Genomic DNA, 20158 nt, shown 5'->3' with positions numbered 1-20158 from the left:
AAAGAAACATCCTCATATGATTACTTTCCAATATCCGACTACAATGTATACAGGAAAGATCGCCCACCAAATGAAAAAAATCAAAGTCATGGTGGTGTCCTAATTGTCATATCAAAAGACATCATATCTGATGAAATCTCAGAACTTCAAACAAACTGTGAAAATGTATGGACTGAAGTAAATAAAGCCAACTCCAGAAAATTAATTCTTGGTTGCTACTACAGACCACCTTCAGACACAGGTTCTTCACTTGAAGAACTTAATACATCTCTAAGCCGTACAAATGGGAACTCAAAAGCAACTATAATCTTAGGGGGGGGGGGGGGGGGGTTTCAACCTTGGTCATATAGACTGGCAAATACCATCAGTAATTCCTGGAAAGCCAGATAACAAACAACACCAAATTTTAATTGACATAATAAATGACCACTCCCTCGAGCAAATAGTAGAAAAACCAACAAGAGGTGAAAGAATACTAGATCTTATCTTAACAAATGCACCAAACATAAAAAATAAACTGGAATTAATGCCACCTATTGGTAATGCAGATCATGACATCGTATTCACTGAATGTTCAATATCACTGAAAAGGAACAAAAAAACAGCAAGACAAATTTGCCAATTCAAAAAAGCAAACTGGGAAAACATTAAATCAGACATACAAGTACTAGAAGGAAAGATTAAAACTATATACAATACAAGTAACACCAATGAACTTTGGCAAACATTCAAAGAAGACCTTATAAAAACAATCAATACTAACAAACCACAAAAACAAATAACACATAAAATGAAATTGCCTTGGATCACAGACCAACTAAGAATCAAGATTAATAAAACTAAACGTCTGCACAAAAAATCAAAGAAAAATCATCATCTGCAAATTAGATACAAACATATGAAAAAAACATTGCAGGCAGATATGCGTTCAGCCTATTGGCATTATATTGAAAACATGATCCTAGACCTCCCAATTGAAGAACTTGACACCAACAGAAAGCCCACACCAAAAAACTTGTTTTCATACATCAAGAGCATGAGAAATGATAATTCAGGTGTAGCTGCACTAAAAAAGGATGGATTGCTCGTAACAAACACCAAAGATAAGGCAAACATCCTCAACCAGCAATTTCAAAAGGCATTCTCTACTGAATCATCTGCAGATCCAATACCAGTAAAAAACTTATCATCACATCCACAAATGAATGAAATTAAAATATCAGAAAAGGGCGTCAACAAACTTCTTCACAACATTAATCCGAATAAAGCCACACAGGCCCTGATGAACTATGTGGAAAGGTATAAAAGGAAATGAAAGATCATCTCAGTCCTATCATCACACTCATATTTCAAAAATATATTAACACTCATAAAATACCTACAGACTGGAAACATGCAAATGTCTGTCCTGCATTCAAAAAAGGCGACAAAACAATGCCATAAATTACAGGCCTATTTCACTAACATGTATACTTTGCAAAATAATGGAGCATATCATAGCTAGTCAAGTAATGGAACATCTTGAAAAAAACAATATTTTATATGATTTACAACATGGCTTCCGATCAAAACGTTCTTGTGAGACACAACCATTATCTTTCATTCAGGACCTTGCAAGAGACAACAATATTAACATACAAACTGATGTCGTTGTGATGGACTTTGCCAAAGCTTTTGACAAAGTCCCTCACAAAATATTACTTTACAAATTAAAATACTACGGCATAGACAATAATACCTTGGAATGGATTGGTGACTTTTTAAACAACCGTACACAAACAGTCATGCTAGATGGAGAACAATCAGAAAAAATTGGGGTAACATCTGGGGTGCCACAAGGCACTGTCCTTGGCCCAATTTTATTCCTCATTTACATAAACGATTTCCCAGAATACTTACAACACAGCACCTTAAGATTATTTGCCGATGACAGCATCATCTATAGAAACATCAAAAACACAGATGATGCTGCCAAACTACAAGAGGATTTAAATTCAGCGGCACAATGGGAAAAAGACTGGTTAATGTCATTCCATCCAGACAAATGCTCCATACTAAGAATTACACAAAAAAAGAAACCAGTCAACCATGACTACATCCTACATGGTCACATTCTCCAAACTGAAACAGCTACAAAATATTTAGGCATAACCATCCAATCTGATCTAAAATGGAATAAACACATCAATAATGTAACAGCTAATGCAAACAGACAACTGAATTTTCTCAAACGTAACCTTAAAGTTTCATCACAAAAAATCAAAGAAAGGGCATACATGTCTTTAGTTAGACCTAAGCTTGAGTACAGTTCTTGCGTCTGGGACCCTCACACAAAAAGTCAAATCAACCAAATTGAGATGGTCCAACGCAGAGCTGCTCGCTACACATGTAATAAATATCACAATACCAGCTCTGTCTCAAACATGCTTGATCACCTACAGTGGCCTACATTAGAACTGAGAAGTATACAAACAAGACTAGTGGTATTCTATAAGATCATACACCAACACATAGCAATTTACCCTAAAGATCTTCTAGTTAAATCAGACAGTAGAACAAGATATAAACATACAAACCACTTTAAACAAATTCAAACAAATAAAGATTCAAACAAGTTTTCATTTTATCCACATACAATAGTACAATGGAACCTACTTCCTACATCAGCAATCCTTTGTACAACAGTCGACGACTTCAAAGAGCAGATTTCTATATCTGCTCTTTCACAAATATTCTAAAAAATGCATAACATGTACATAGTTTTAACAAGAAATATACATAGGATAACAATCCACAAAAAAAAAATTAAATCACTGTTATATTTTTACTTTAATTATTTTTTCTAAGCACCAATGCAATGTAACGTAATATTACTGCAAATTTATTTATTTTTAATTGTAAATAAGCCACGCATGCAACGGCACCTAATAGTCAAAGTTGTGACTGAGTGCGGAAATATGAAGATAGATAGATAGATAGATAGAACCATCACGATACAAAATTAAAATCAGTACAAAAAAATGCTGGAATTCAAACTTTATACTATCGATATTTTCAAGTCCGAAGAATAAACTGATTTCACATTTGTTTATTGGTGTGTTAATCAAAGACGTATAACTAACATCTTACATACGTCCTGGTGTCTTAACTTTTTGAATTTCCCGCAAATTTCGTATCGGATAATTTCGGAGATTTCCGTAATTGTAAATCGTTTATCCAATCAAAAATTTCGTAACATTTTGCCATCGGCAATGCACAATGTTTAATTTCTTGAAATGCCAGACATGGCAATCACAAAAAAGACAAACTTCATAATGAATAAGGATTGAAAGACATGTAATCGGAATCTTTTTTATACATTGAGTTGATAAAGTTCCAAAATTTCAAAATTGGAAATCTAGATCTTTTTGAAAATAGAAGAAATATAAGCCAGAAGGATGGTTACCTGGGACGCTTATTTATTATTTTGTAGTGTCTCGGAATAATTTCACGCATAACATCTCCAAAAAGGTAATCTGAACAGAAGCATATTCAAAGATTGATATCATTTGAAAGAAAAATATTTCACTGTAAATCAAACCCAAACAGAGTATTGCTTATGCACTTGTTTCTATCCATTGGAACAAATTTGCATTGGCATGACAGCTTTCACTGCTCCGGTGCTTGTTAATAATGTTAGAAACTAACAGCTGACTAAGATACTTCTACTGGATAGGATAATGGCCACAATTAACTAACTGAATATTTTGCCATGACTTTGGTGCGGATATGGACCCCTCCCACTCCCCCTAATGTTTGAATTCAGTTCAGCTTTAAAACAGGGTTGGCAAAAACCCGGGTTTTATGAGTATTGCCCAGCCCAGTGGGAAAAACTGGGTTTTAGTGGGTAATACTGGGCAATTCTGGGTAATATAAAATACTGTTCTGAATTTTATAGAGTATTCAGTGATTAAACACAAATTTTATACATTTAAGATATATCAAGGACTTATATACGTCCCTGGATATATATAACCTTTTTTGTTTGTCTGGATTAGTAAAACAGTAAATATAAAGCCAATTTTTTTTATTTTAATAAATATAACTCCTATTAAGAAATAACAATTACATGTGAGAAAAATTACATTTCAATAATATCTATGTACTGTCACTAATTAGTTAGTAATTATTCAGATTAGAATGCAGATTTGTTTATGTAACAATAATCTGCCCTTTAAAAGTTTTAATTCTATAAGTGTTAATGGCATGACCCCTTAGGGTGTTTATTTAGCAATATGAATGTATAACATTTGAAATTAACAATTCACTTAAACATTGCAATAATTTTTTTTTTCAAAGTTTGAATTAATATTGAAACAATGCTTTGTTATCAACAAGGTTTCCTCGGGTGTGCAAATCTTGTATTCTGTCTACATAGAAGGGAATGAAATTGAATTTTTCATTGTTTTAGAAATGACTGTCATTGGTTATCTGTATAAAAAGTACATATTTAGCTGTAATACCATGAAACTACACCAAGTCTTTACTATTTTGTGTTAAAATAAGCTTAAAAAATCATATTGCCCAGTAATGCCCAGTATTCCCTATTTCTGGGAGTATTGCCCAGCCCGGGAAAACCCGGGTTTTCCCACCCGGGAATTCCCGGGCGGGTAATACTTTGCCAACCCTGCTTTAAAAGCCATGACTGACGGCGCTGACACTACCCCAGGAGGGAGACTGTTACAATCTGTGGAAAGAAAGAAAATTTACAGTAATCATTTGATGCTGCTTGAACATGGAAGCTTCTGTCATGCATATTTCTTGACAATCAAACGATCTTCCTTTGCCACGGCAACTTTCATGTTTACTATTTTAAAGAGCATGGTGAGTCTTGCATCTTTTCGTCTTTGTTCGAGTGATCTCTGTTCTAGATGATTTAGCATCTTGCTTACACCAGAGTGATTTTGGTATTCATCATATAACATGCTGCTCGTCTCTGGTCCATCTCTAATCTGTCTATTTCTGTTTTGTTGTATGGATCCCATACAGGACTGGCGTATTCTGTTATTGGTCTAACAAGTGTTTTGTACGCACTTTCCTTTACCATTGTTTACAGGCGTTGATGTGATGTTCAGGTTTTGTTTGAGGAAGCCAATTGTTCTATGATAGGTTCAGTAGTTCAGAGCATAAGCATACATGTACATACTAAAATAGTCCAAATCATTATGATGTCTTCTTTGAATTTGTTGCTAGACACCTTGTGCTACATAAAGCTGAAGCCAAATTTTTATCTGGGCTTTATTTTACTCACAAGTGAAAGTGGAACATTATAATTTTGCCATGTGTGATGAGATTGCTTCCACTGAATAGTAGATACATTTTACTTAGTCAGCTGTAAGCAGTAAAGCTACTATGTATCATATGTAAATACTGCTTTGCTTGTATGTTTTTAGTGCTTTTAAAGATACTTCTTTGCTTGTATGATTTTTAGTGCTTTCATTTACCACTGTTTCTTATATTATTCATCTCTGACTCAGTATTGCATTTTAAGACCTTAGTGCCAGACTTCTGTGATTTTTTTTAATGAAATTGTTAAGTTTTTTCACTTGATCATATGTATTCTTGATAATAAAATATTGTAAAACATTATGTTTTTAAAATTTTATTGAGAATGAAATAAATAACAACAAAGTAAAAGGTACATCTTCTATGTTTATTACTAAAAAAGATCTACATGCTGATGTCTTGCTTGGAAGTGATTTCAAAACCAGTACTGAAATGAAAACAGTTGTCAATAAGAAACCATGCCATACAAAAAAAAGAAGTAAAAATACACTGAAAATACTTTCATGGTACCCTAAAAAAATACTAGTACTGAAATGGAAACAGTTGTCAATAAGAAACCATGCCATACAAAAAAAGAAGTAAAAATACACTGAAAATACTTTCATGGTACCCTAAAAAAATACCAGTACACAAAAAAAAGGGAAAAAAACACTCAACAATCATACAATCATTTTTACAAAAAAAATTTACAAAACCGCACAAAAGTGCCCTTTTTTTTACTAGCACCCTTCTGCCCTCAAATTCAAGCTGGAACACTGGTATGGAAATACTTCTTAGGCTCAGTCAGTCAGAGCTTTGCCTTTTTACACTGTAACAGGTTCAGGAGGAGACCATGTGATTTTCTGATAAGAATTATGGCATATGCTCTTGTGTTACAAATGAAAACATAACTGTCTGCAGACGGCTAGAAATTTGGCATATTTAACAATTCTTACCTTTTGTTTGCTTGTTGTAATGGTTTTAGTGTTCTCCTCCAGGACCTTTCATGGTAATATGATTTTCTTATAGATTGTATGATGGATGTGATGACATCATGTTTTGAAACAATAAAGATAGTACTGCAGATTTCTTGTATACATGTACATGAAATACAATGAAGAACGTTAACACTGTGTTGTTGATGTAATGAATTCATTTATAGAAATTCCAATGAGATTTAACTCCCGTAAAATTTAGCAACCTGAATTTCCTGACTATAATAAGATTTATATTGTCCAGAAGTTTATGTCTGCCCATGGCCATGTAACATTCAGTTTGTTGATTTATTTGATACTACCATGATATTTTAAATCAAGTTTTAATCTGCAATTTTTCATACATACAAATGTAACAAGTGGGATGACCAGGTGTTTATAGGACAGAACCATGAACAATAAAATCAAAACCAAAATCCTTTTAAAAAATTGTTGAAATATAGTTTATTTTTATCAAATCTGACATACATCATGTAAATGTAGTCATGTACATTTAGCTAGCCTTTTAAAACTCAGGATTTACTATGTCAAAACCTATAGATGAATTCTTAAAAAAGCATTATGATTTTGCAGTTGATAGTGAGAAATCTTGCTGCTTTTGCTGTTCTGGTTGCAGCTAAATGGTGATAGTAATAAAACATAATATTAAGCATATCAAAATATTTATCTAATAAACCTTTTAGCAATGTTTAGATATATATATATATGGAATACTATTTTACTTGAAAGGAATTTAGCAAGAGAGTGCATGTGATGTAAATTTGAAAGGAGCATGGAGAATTATTTTATACATTTAACTTCAGACACAATAACAACCAGGCAACCTTTTTAAGACTAATTTTCAGAATAGAACTATAATTAATTTCTTTGGACTTTTTTTCTTTTTTAGAACTGCCATGTCACAACAAAATCAGAATGAGAACCAAGAAAATGAAGAGGTTTTGTTACAGGAATTTAAGCGAGAAGCTGTTAGTTACTTTAATAAATTTGATCGTAATGATAGAAATGAAGTAATCAAACATCTACAGACAAACTGGTATCTTTCTACGGACGATTTTAAAAATGAGAGGGAGAAACCTAAAGGGGTGATATCTGATTTAAACCCTGGGAACTCTTCATCATGTGTGATATTGATACCAGAAGAGGAAGGATTGAAGCCACTGGACTACCGAGAGATTCATCAGATCATACGAGAACTCATGTATGGGATTTACATTCTCAATCAATCACCTAAAGTTAATCTAGAGGCAAATTATGATCAGACTTCCACTATAAAACTACCTCCAGCCTACCTGGACACACGCATTGGTCAAGTCCTATCAACAGTAGACTATACTTTGAAGTGCTTATGGCATGGAGCATATTTTCCAAAAGACAAGCGAGCACATTTTAATGAGAGATGGAAATCTCATTTAGATACAGATTCTTCCAGCAGTACAAAGTCCAAGAAAATGACATACAAAGAGTTTTACAGTGCAGGTACATACATGTGCATTAAGACATATATATATATATAGCTACAATGTACAAAGTGTAGTGATTATATTTTAATTATCATGATCATGTTTCATCAAAAGAATAACCCTTAATAAAATTTGGTCATCTAAATCACTTTCTAGATTTGCAAAATGTTCTAAGGCATCTCACAATTTGTTTGGAGGTCTTGTAGAATGCCGTGGTAGCCTGCTCAACATGTGGGAGGTCATGGGTTCAAACCAGACTTGAAAACTGGTACATTGCAGTTGCTGTTTCTCTGCTACAATGTATGCACACAGCATTCAGGTGTAAGAACAAAGACTTGAAGCACTAAATCTGAGTCCCAATGATGTGTCAAGGAGGGTGACCTGTCTTCCTGAAGACTTACCTTTTAAACTAGCCCATTGAAAATTCAACTCTCTTTGGTCTAAGTCTAACGCAAAGCAGGGTTCTATATATATAACACACAGACACATTTGGGAGTGTTGAGCTTTTCTTTTAATTTACAAAACACACACAACATGTATTTCAATTTTGTAAATTGTGCATAATGGTGGATAAATGATTATTGACATTAATTACAACTACACATTTTTTTAGGTATACAGGATGTAACATATGATCCAGAATATGGGACTATATATGATGGTATAGAAAGAGAGGATTTAGACGACAAAGACATTGTGGAAGAAAGAAACCATTTTATGAAGCATGTTGAGCAACTAAGTATGCAGATGACATTTTATCAAAATAAGACCTTTAACCACAAAGACTTATATGTGATGGATTCTGATTGGTTAGTGTCCAGTATAGTCAAGGCTTTAGATGATCATGTTGATAAGATGACCCACACAAGTTACGAACGCATCAATACCAGACTACAGTTACATGAAGAGTTAATAATGCAGTGCTTAGACAATAAGAATGAAATACGAAGAATGCTTTTATTGTGTAAATTTATTTCTTTCCTAACGCCATTTTTTATGGGTATGAAGAAAAGAATGAAGATTCCACAGAGAAAAAGACTTTTACCAGACTTAACAGGTAGAATGCTTTATATATTATAATAAGAAATAAACAAACGGTAGTTATGGCACTCATGACAAAATCATGTATATCAAATATATGAATAAAAATAGATGTATGGGTAGGTTTTATGTCGATGAGACGTGCAGAGAATGCCTCTCTGTAAATAAAGGCAACCAGTAAACTTTTACAAAATGATTATATAATCTGATTGTTTTTGGATAGAAAATAAATTGATAAATAAAAGGGACTTGTAGCAAGTCTAATATTTGGTCTTTCATGACTACATGTATATTCATTAGTTAGTAAGGACTTATATCAAGTATATTAGTTGATCTACAAAATGTATAGTCTTAAGTTGATGAAGTGTCTGATCTAAAGCTTAAGGAATTCTATATATATTTGCTCAATATGCAGATTATGTAATAAGTACAATGTACCTACATTATTGATTTAAATGTACTTAGGAAACTAAACTTATAGGTGAATTATATTTACCAAAAAAGATATGAAACAAAAGCCTCTGTTCAAACTATTGATAAAAACATGTTGAGTTTTACTTTGATTATTACATGCATGTACATTTGTAACAGGGACATGGTAAATGTGTGTATACTATATACTCATGATAATTTATTTGGCAATTGTAAATGGCAGTCAGCAGGGTTAAAGAACATCAGCTGTTATTTGGCCTGTTAGTCAATGGGTTTTGTCAAAATATACTTAGCACTTTTTTGGTCTTTTGAAAATCTTTGGCTGAGCTGTATTTAGACCCCTCTACCAAGAAATATGTTTTACATGCACATCATATAAAAGTTATTGTTTCAGTCATAGGTTTGAACGTTGTTTTCAATTTGGACTATATATACATGTAGATAAGGGGATGGAGAGAGGGTTTTTACAATCTACATGTACACTGTAGTTTATGACTAAATTATCTGCTACAGCACAAATGCAATAAAAGACACACATTTTCAGTTTAAACATTTGATATATATATTTATTGAATAATTTTAACTGTTCACTCATACCTTGAATGGGGGTCTCATTAGGGGTTCTGATTCTGGATCCTTCTTACTGTTTTGTTAGATTAGCGTATACCGCTTACACTATGTAGGTAAGCAAGTCTAATATTTTTGTAATTTTTCATGTCCCGCTAGACTTCATTTCCTGTTTTCAAAATTTTTTGCATGTCACACTTACAAAAAATCGACAATGGTGCGTCAAGCTTAGACCCCAATAATCCCATTTGAATGGTACAAATGAAAAACCTATCAAGGTTAATAGAGCTCAAACAAGAAACAACCTGAGCTGTACATGTGGTTAGACTAGAGACTAAGATGACAGCAACTTGAAACAAATTTGCAATGTTTGTGTTACGTATTACATTTAAATATGTTAAAAATTGAATTCATCTACCATAACATCGCTTTAATTTTTAATGCAAAAACCAATATATTTTAATAGTTTTAAAATTAAATTAGAATTTATGAATTTTAACATGTTCAAAAATTGTTTTGCTCCCTAAAAAGTTTATTTTTTGTAGAAAATGAGACATTATAATTTAATTCAGATTAAAAATATAAAATTCTGACCAATTATATCTATAGACCATTTGAGTTTCCTCAACAAACAACAAACTTAAACAAACATAACAAAGGCAACATGCATGGTCAACTGGGACATTTTATTTGTTGGTCTTGACTTTTCCTTTTCAACATTCTTATTATCATGATTATGGTCAATATATGTATTGTAAATAGAACTGGTCATTTAAATTCTATTGAAGTTCCCGTGACAGGTTTGGTTGTCAAATAATATTTAACCAGTCAAGACGTCTTCAGTAAATGTTTATGTTATTAAACGTATGTAAAAGTTGTTAATAACACCTGAGTTTACAGATTTTCATACTTTAAATAGTCAGATATAAGTTAAATGGATTTTAAATGGATTACCTGACAGTTACCTATTGACTGGGTTATTTCTAAGGCAGATTATAGGTGTGAATCACAAATATTAATTATGTTGTTATGATAGATTAATTCCAATATTTCTTGATACGATGCAAGCAGTCAATATTAAAGTTTTCCTAGTTTGATTTTTACATATATGTTTAAAAACACATTTGTACTGAGGTTGCAAAGAAGTTCTGATTATCTTATGCATCTGATATTTGAATTTTTTAAAAACATAATATTAAACACAGACATAAATCTAGAATATTTGATATAAAAAACAAACAGAAACCTTGAAGATTTGATATTAAACACAGACAACAGGCATAGACCTGAAGATCTGATATTAAACACAGACAAAGACCTAGAATATTTGGTATTGAACACAGAAAATATATTATTTAAGACATCTATACAGACCACAAATACATAGTTGATGTATTAGCAGTGATTTTAAGTAGAAAACACATTTATATCTCCTTCACTTTGCTGAAATAACTTTTTATTTTATTTTCAAACTTTCTGAATACTCATCATACTGGTTGGTTGGTTTATGTTATATCTACATGAATATTAATATTAGAATCAATAGGTTCTAATTATTCTAAGAGAATGTCAAAAAAGGTGAAGTTAAATGTTTCTTAAAAATGACATTTATAATTTGCATCAATGTTATATTTTTCTGCTGTTTTATTAATTTTTAGGAGATGAATGTCGAACAGAAAGAGAATTACCTCCCCTTATACTGGGACCAGACTTTAAATGTCCACATTTTGATTTTGGAGGCAATTACTTCAACCTACATGGTGGTTTGTATTGTTTATGTTTATGACCCACATACAATAGGAGGGTGACTTAATGTTTTCCAACTTCTATGTGTCTATCTGTTTATCTGTCTGGTATAACACATCAGTTTATGATAGGTTATAATTACATTAAAGACATGTGGCCACATCCACTTGAAACTTATAACACATGTATAAAAAAGAAGATGTGGTATGATTGCCAAATGAGACAACTCTTCCAAAGAGACCAAATGACAAAGAAATAAACAATTATAGGTCACCCTACAGTTTTCAACAATGAGCAAAGTTCATTATGGTTACCTTTTTTGATAATAAATGCCAAATTAGAAAATCGACCCATATTTCAGAACTCACATGTCAATTTGTAAAAGTAAAAGAGATACACGCAATGATCGTCAATGTGACAGTTACACTACTAACCATTAATGGTTTAAGCATTGAAGGCACAGCTATTAAAAGAGTTCAACAATATTTAAACTTTATATACAGTAATAATTATAAATAAAGCTTTGACATTGTTTTCATGAAAATCTTGAATAGCAGAAAAAAACTGCCATTTTTCCACGATTTTGGTGGATAAATAGTGAAAGGATGTTTATGTCTATGTGTGTTCTATGTACTATATATTGTCTCTTTATATTCAATTCAGCCTTTTTCATGTTTTGGAAAACTGTAAAAGTTACCTGTATTCAACAGATGAAAAGAAGTTCAAGCATTCACTGTGTTTTAGCTACCATAATTGAAGTGTAGTAAATAAGTAAAAAGAATAAAAAGATAGATTCTTTAATATTTAAGGTGTATTAGTGGATATAGAGACAGACCCTATTGTTGAAGCCCCAGAATCATTCAGTCAGATGTACAATCAGATAATGACAGAGTCAGAGGAACTACTTAGTAAACATCTTAGTCATGACAAGATCAGGGAAAGTTATAAAGTACCAGTGTATGAAATCAATGGAAAAAGGTTTGTAGTAATAATTGATGTAACAATGTTACTGTCAATGACTGTCGACAGTATTCTTATAAAGTTACTTTGATATATTTAACACTACATGAACATGCAACTTTCCACAACTAGGACTTATGTAAAATAACATCAATATTAGGTGATTACCCTGATCTAACTGAATGACATGATAGAAGTATTCATTTAGTCTTTCCTTACAAATATAATGTACTATATGTAACTCTTGGATTGTATGTTCTAAGAGATGACATGAAGGTATTGATTAAACTTTCAAGAGATTTTATATTGTAAAGATCAGGGAAGAGATATTAAAATAAAGGTCAACATGTAGCACAAAAGCCCTTAATTTTTCAGAAAGCATTTTAATTGTCAGTTTTTGGAATTATAATGAAATAATGGAAGATTTCTATGAAATAGTCTCCTCAAGACTTCTGGAATTGATGAACATTTAGACTTGAATAGCATCACAGTATATATGTTTAGTGTCCAGTCTATAATAGTTGTATATCTGTAGATACTATGCTGTGATAAAGACAATAATAATTGTATATCTATAGATATTATGCTGTAATGCTTGAGTTTGAGACGTACTACTCTGCCACACCACAGAAACCATTGTGGGTTAAAGCTTACTCAGAACACATCACCATGCTAAAGACGTCCAAGATAGTCAATGATCCAGAACAACAACTCAATGAACAACTCAGAAAATACTTTGGATATAGAAAAACTGTCAAGATTGTTCAGGTATTTTAACAGACTTATTTGATAAATATAAAGTAAGTTATGGTACATTTTCCCTTAATGTACATTTTTTTTTAAATTTTATTAAGTTCAAAAGACTACCAGGTGTATGTTTCCCAATACAGAAGATTCATTAAACTTTGTCTTTTGTTTTATCTGCATGGTTTAATTCCTACAGTTAATTTTCTTTTATTGCCAGATCTTTAGTCACAACTTAAGTCAAGATTAAGCAAATTTAGCAGAGATTCCTTAAATTAAATGAATTAATGTTATACAATTAACTTGAATAAATACAGTAAATTAGTTGTTTCCTTCAGACAATGACAGCGCCAAAAGCAGCCATACAGAAAGGACTTCTGGGATTATTTATTTACCTGTGTAACAAGAATGTGCATCAGCCATCACGCCTGAATAAACAAGACGAACAAGGACTTTCTTTACTGCATCATGCTGCCATCAACAACCACCCTGAGATTATTGTGGCTCTGCTTAAACAAAAGATGGACATGAATGTCAGAAGAAATAACATTTCTACAGGTAGGAACATCTTTACAGCACTTCAATGAAATAACCTGAACTTAGAAATGTTTGAAACAAATTACAATAAGTTTACTATCTATTAGAAGTTTTTAGAATACAAATACTTCAAGTTTTTGCTATGATTGTTAGAAAATATTTTTGCTAGATGTTTATTTTGTGTGTTAATAGGCTAGAAATGATTTAGCTAGTTCTGTTGAATTGTTTTATGTTTGTTCCATTCATAGAGTTAAGGAATTTAACAGTAGTTATAGATTCATTTCTTTGAGCATGATTTTACTATTTTTATCAATAATAAATATTTGATTACACCAGTAAAGTATTCAGGATATCTAGGTAAAGCTTAAAAACAAACCCCATACTTAATTAAGAAATTAACATTTGATTTAACTAACAATCATTTATATATAAATGTGTGAACAGAAAACTAAAACGAAGTACTTTGATACTCTTCAAGCTTAAGTCTGTTTAGAATTTGTGAAGATGTGTAACACTTTCTGGAGAAATTTCAAAGTATCCAATTAATGTGTCTGCTTTTTAAAAAAGAATTACAAGAATATTAATCATATGTTAATGTTTGAATTGGCATCTAACTTGGTTTGAGTTCTATGTGACATTTTACTTGGTTTGCTAAAAAGTTTGCTAAAGATAAATATTTTACAACTAAAAAGATCACACTTATTTTACATTAAATTCCATTTGAGGTTTGAAGTGTTGCAGTTAAAGAATATAGTGTGTGTTTGTTTAGAGAAAGTTGATTAGATTGAGTATGTGATATTAAATGTTGTATTTACTAGATGCTGATATTAAGACGAACAGTGATCGCCACTACCTGTTGGACATGTGTAAATAATCCTATCATTAGAGTGTTTTATACAGTTCCCTCCCTTTTTCCTTTTCTTCTCCCTTTACAACATATAGTCCAGTCTATTATGATCAAATATATGAAATATGTATATAGTTCTGCAGGGCTTCTTAGAATATTTAAGAACCATAATTATTTTAGGAATTTTGTATTCCAGATAGTGGTACTTGCAGTCTAAATTCTTGTACAATATTTGCTTTCTATTCTTAAAAAAGATATATAGCAGTAGGGGATATTTTTCTGCTTTTTTAGGTTCTAATTTTCTAGACTCTGCATTTTTTAGATTCTAAATTTCTGCCTGAGTTTGCTTATTTAGTTTCTGAGTTTTATAAGATTCTGTATAACAATGAGGCTTTCTTTATAGTACATGTACATGTGCTATTTTTTGGTTTTAATTTGTTCCTGGTTTTCCCCCCTGTTTCCTTATTTCTTTAAATTCCTTTGCATTTAAATAAAAACTTTGGAATGAGTGGATTACTTTTATAATGTAAAGTTTCAAAAAATAGTATTAAAGGGCTTTGATTTTCAAACTAAGTGCATATTAGAACAGCAGTGTTGCTTTATTTTAATAAAAAGAAATAAAAACGATTTCCTTTTGGACTGCACCTTGGAAAATAGTTTTGGTCCATTAGTATGCCATAAGATAATTGTATCAGTTGTTAAGTAGTGGACCTTAGTCTCAGAATTATACTTACAAATTCTCAATACAAGAAGTTCAAAGAGTTAAAATCATTTGACAAAGTAAATAACATGTACAGATGCTGCTGTTAGAAAGCTTATGCTTACCCTGTTAGAATTTAAACTGCTTCTATTGAAACATAGTTTATATAATATTTCCTATTTTACTTTTCTAAATATATACATAACTCCTATTTTCTGTTTTTCAAATGCCCAATGCCATCATCATTAAGTTGCAGTATAACTATCCTTAAAGATTTTTTCTGGTAAGGATAAATTCTAAGATTTATAATCCAAGAAACTTAAAAGTCAAAAGCAGTTAACTTTCATTATTGGTTTCACTCATATAAAGACCTCTTTGGAAAAGTAAATGCTTTCAGACTTATCCTAATTGATTCAATCAAAAATCATTTTATGGCATTATAAGAAAAGGAAAAATGGTCAGTACTGAAAATATAGTGGGATGTCATGGGTACACAGGCAGGGGAGACAAACATTGTTTTATCTGTAGATTATTGATAGTGGAAAGGTTTTTTTCACCAACTATAATCTTACAATATATATAGACACTACTGATTCCTTTGTAGGAATTTTATTATAGATATGGTACTGGATGTATGAGTGTTATCAGTACAAAATACCCCACAACATATGTAACAAGGCTTACTTTATTCTACAAGTGCCTATTCCCAGCAAAACCAGCCACACATTCTGTTATTCAAACATAAAAAAAGGCTACATGGAAATGATAGAACTTACATTAAAACTACCGTAGCATTACACTTTAGTCAGGTTGTAAAATAGAAATGCAGATTGTAATAATAATCCAACTTTGTCACAGGTGAAATGGAAGAGAAAGCTACAGGTATTAAGCAGCATGTAATATTGTCCGCATGATTGTCACATGTCTATCATGTGATCAAGTCTGAGCATGATGCACACAAATATAGTGATGCATGGTCAAGCATTTCATTTGTTGTTGTATATTAATAATAATTTTTTTTAATCGTATTTCCATATTTCAGCACAACTTTTAGATAGGACATTTTAGAAAATAAAAAAAAATAAAAATCTTCAAAGTGCATAATAGTTTGAAGTCATATTTTTTCAATCCACATCTTTTAATAGAAAAGTTTCGAAAGTTTTCTATCTTGAAGTCTATATTATATTCCCAATGAAAATTTGATGTGACAATCAGTAAGGCATGATTTCTGAAAGACTTTATATATGCATGACAACTGAAAAAGTCATTTCATCTTTTTATTATTCCATTGTGTAATGAATGAAATAATCTTATATTTAAATTGGGAACTGGTACATTTTTAAATTTCGTGAAAAAGGAAGAAAAAATGGCAAAATCATTAGTGGAATAAATCAGAATGAATAGAGTTTTGATTTTTGTACAACAATCTTTGAGATAATGTAGAAAAGATATAAAAAAACCAATAGTAATAGCAGTGAACAGACATAATACTAACAGTTTTATCTTAGAATCATGTTAACCATGTAGCTATTTGAAAACTATTTGTATTATTTACATTCAGTATGTTTTCTCACGTGATATTAATTTTCACTGCACTGATTTTATAGATATATTCAATAAAATGTCACTTATTTTTTTTATTTAACTGATTATTCATTAACTATCTATCTACAGCATAATATTAACACAACACAAAAATGCAATTAACTTAATCAATTTTGACAAAAACATCACTTGTAACGTCATAAATAATCATAACATATAATAACATTTCATGAATTTATTGGTAAAAAAAATATTAATTTGTTGTAGATTAGACTAGTAAATTTGATATTCCTATATTACAGGGCCAACCGCTTTACATTTTGCTTCTCGATGTGGGGCCTTGGATTCTGCTACCTGTTTAGTAGGGATATATGCAGGGACTACTGTATATGATCAAGATGGCTGGGCTCCTGTCCACTACTCTGCTTTCTTTGACCATAAACCCATTATAAAAATGTTTCACAGACATAGCGCAGAGCAGATAGACATGCATACTAAAAACAAGTAGGTTACAATGTTTGTAATGGTGAAGAAAGGAAATAATAGACCAATCAATTTATTAAAATCACTGACTGATGATGGCAAATCTTCAAAAAGAATTCAGTCATCCTTACACAAACAATGTATTAAATGTACAATGCAAAAATACCAAGAAAATTATATGGGAAGTTTATAAATTACAGGTGAATATCTTATAGGACAACAATACAATTTGATCTATGTCCGGTATAATTTCATTATGTGAATGTAGTGCATCCACTTAAAACTTTTGTTAATGAAATGACCCCTCTGTCATTTAAAAGGTGAATATCCTATTGGTCAATATGAAGCTTAAGATTCTATAGTAAGTGTCAGAAGCAATACCGGTGTTGGATGTGTCACACTTTGTTGTTGTGAATGAATAAAGATGTTGGGTAACTGTTAGGATAGTAGTAATCTAACAAGACAAAACATCATAGGGATCAACTATCATCTACAATAAACACAATTCTAAATGGTATGTCAAATAGAAATGGATGAATCTGGTAAATTGTTAACCAATTCAACAGACTATTAAAGATCTACCATTAACATTTAATTACCTGATAGACAAAGCATAAGGATACAAGCACATCTAGTTTATTTTTTTAGAGAAAAAGTAAGAAGATTCAACATAGGCCAATATAAGATTATTAGTCAAAGAAAGTCGGACAAAAGTCTGACAAAAAAGAAAACTGATTTAAAAAGCCTACAATTCCATAATACACATTTATAGCGGTCAAGTAAATCCAATGTTCAGGAAGAAATCGCTTCAATTGTGAAGAACATTTTGTTATTGTTTTCAAATTTCAGTCTTCACTTTTGTTCCTGGATTAGGAATATTTTGTTATTTTTATGCCCCACCTACGATAATAGAGGGGCATTATGTTTTCTGGTCTGTGCCTCCGTTCGTTCGTTTGTCTGTCCGTTCAATCGTCCTGCTCTAGGTTAAAGTTTTTGGTCGAGGTAATTTTTTATGAAGCTGAAGTCCAATCAATTTGAAACTTAGTATGCTTGTTGCTTATGATATGATCATTTTAATTTTAAAGCCAAATTAGACATTTGACCCCAATTTCACGGTCCACTGAACATAGAAAATGAAAGTGCGAGTTTCAGGTTAAAGTTTTTGGTCAAAGTAGTTTTTGATGAAGCTGAAGTCCAATCAACTTGAAACTTAGTACACTGGTTGCTTATGATATGATCTTTCTAATTTAAATGCCAAATTAGATTTTCTACCCAATTTCACGGTCCATTGAACATGGAAAATGATAGTGCGAGTGGGACATCCGTGTACTTAGAACACATTCTTGTTTTTACAGATTTAGGTCTACATCTCTGTTAGTGGCTTAAGAACATTTTGTTATTTATTTCAGATTCAGGTCTACCCCTCTCTTACTTGCTGCTAGTTCTGGTGCCCTGTCAGCTGTCAAATGTTTGATACAACTAGGAGCAGAAATTTCACGGAAAGATTCTGAAGATAATGGCATTGTACATCTGGCAGCCTTGAGATTACACACCAATGTTCTGGAATATCTTATAGAATCTAATTATGACAATGCACCAGTCTGGAAGATTCTAGTCAGTAAGTAGCCATTGGTCATTGTTGTAGCTATGTTCGGGAATATCTTATAGAATCTAATTATGACAATGCACCAGTCTGGAAGATTCTAGTCAGTAAGTAGCCATTGGTCATTGTTGTAGCTTTGTTCTGGAATATCTTGTAGAATCTAATTATGACACTGCACCAGTCTGGAAGATTCTAGTCAGTAAGTAGCCATTGGTCATTGTTGTAGCTATGTTCGGGAATATCTTATAGAATCTAATTATGACAATGCACCAGTCTGGAAGATTCTAGTCAGTAAGTAGCCATTGGTCATTGTTGTAGCTTTGTTCTGGAATATCTTATAGAATCTAATTATGACAATGCACCAGTCTGGAAGATTCTAGTCAGTAAGTAGCCATTGGTCATTGTTGTAGCTTTGTTCTGGAATATCTTGTAGAATCTAATTATGACAATGCACCAGTCTGGAAGATTCTAGTCAGTAAGTAGCCATTGGTCATTGTTGTAGCTATGTTCGGGAATATCTTATAGAATCTAATTATGACAATGCACCAGTCTGGAAGATTCTAGTCAGTAAGTAATCATTGACCTTTGTTGTAGCCATTCACATAGCAACTGAGAGCCATGGTTTAGTAGTTAGTGCATCCGACTACTAACACAAAGGTTCCTGGTTCGATTCCCGTTCGGGATGAAAATTTCAGGAACTCAATTTTCGGCTCTCCCTTGACACCATTTGCGAGTATGGTCTTGAGGAAACGTTGATAGTCCGTCGGAATGGGACGATAAATGGCTGACCCGTGTTAAGAGAGAGCCATATCTCTTGCACGTTAAAGACACCCTTGTAAATTTCGAAAAAGAGTAGGCTAATGCACCCGCAAAGTTGAAAGGGATTAATATAAGTTGCAAAACTTGTTTCCCAATCCACTATAAATAAATATGTTTAAACTTAAACTAAACATAGCAACTATATTAAATCATTGGTCTTTGTTATGGCCATTTAAATAGATACTGTATACGTATGAAACAAAGGTTTAGTATTGTCTTTTTCTTTGTTGTTATTGTTGAGGACAGAGATTCAGAATTAACCATATTGTGAGGTTTTGAGTAATGCTAATTATTTGACTCCTTGTGTATTGCAATAATAAAAACTTTCATTCTGACCTATGATATATCCGTATGCAGCTTTTCCTAAAAATG

General features: G+C 31.8%; 1 protein-coding gene across 3 annotated transcripts in view; it reads left to right on the top strand.

Annotated features, from left to right (window-relative positions):
- The first annotated feature begins 3254 nt into the window (after positions 1-3254).
- LOC134706385 (ankyrin and armadillo repeat-containing protein-like) overlaps positions 3255-20158 on the top strand; it is a 30153-nt gene continuing 13249 nt past the window's right edge. The window contains exons 1-10 of one of the 3 annotated variants that reach the window (XM_063565282.1): positions 3255-3510; positions 7189-7778; positions 8376-8819; positions 11461-11565; positions 12358-12526; positions 13087-13276; positions 13591-13810; positions 16195-16218; positions 17184-17385; positions 18774-18982. In XM_063565282.1, coding sequence (XP_063421352.1) covers positions 7196-7778; positions 8376-8819; positions 11461-11565; positions 12358-12526; positions 13087-13276; positions 13591-13810; positions 16195-16218; positions 17184-17385; positions 18774-18982 — 2146 coding nt within the window. In that variant the 5' untranslated portion in view covers positions 3255-3510; positions 7189-7195. Of the gene's footprint in view, positions 3511-7188; positions 7779-8375; positions 8820-11460; positions 11566-12357; positions 12527-13086; positions 13277-13590; positions 13811-14607; positions 14656-16194; positions 16219-17183; positions 17386-18773; positions 18983-20158 lie in introns of all 3 variants that reach the window. The other 2 variants (XM_063565281.1, XM_063565283.1) reach the window with 2 other exon arrangements.

The sequence above is a fragment of the Mytilus trossulus genome, chromosome 2 (genome assembly GCF_036588685.1).
Source record: "Mytilus trossulus isolate FHL-02 chromosome 2, PNRI_Mtr1.1.1.hap1, whole genome shotgun sequence".
Classification (NCBI taxonomy): Eukaryota; Metazoa; Mollusca; class Bivalvia; order Mytilida; family Mytilidae; genus Mytilus; species Mytilus trossulus.
This window is presented reverse-complemented; position numbering and strand designations above follow the sequence as displayed.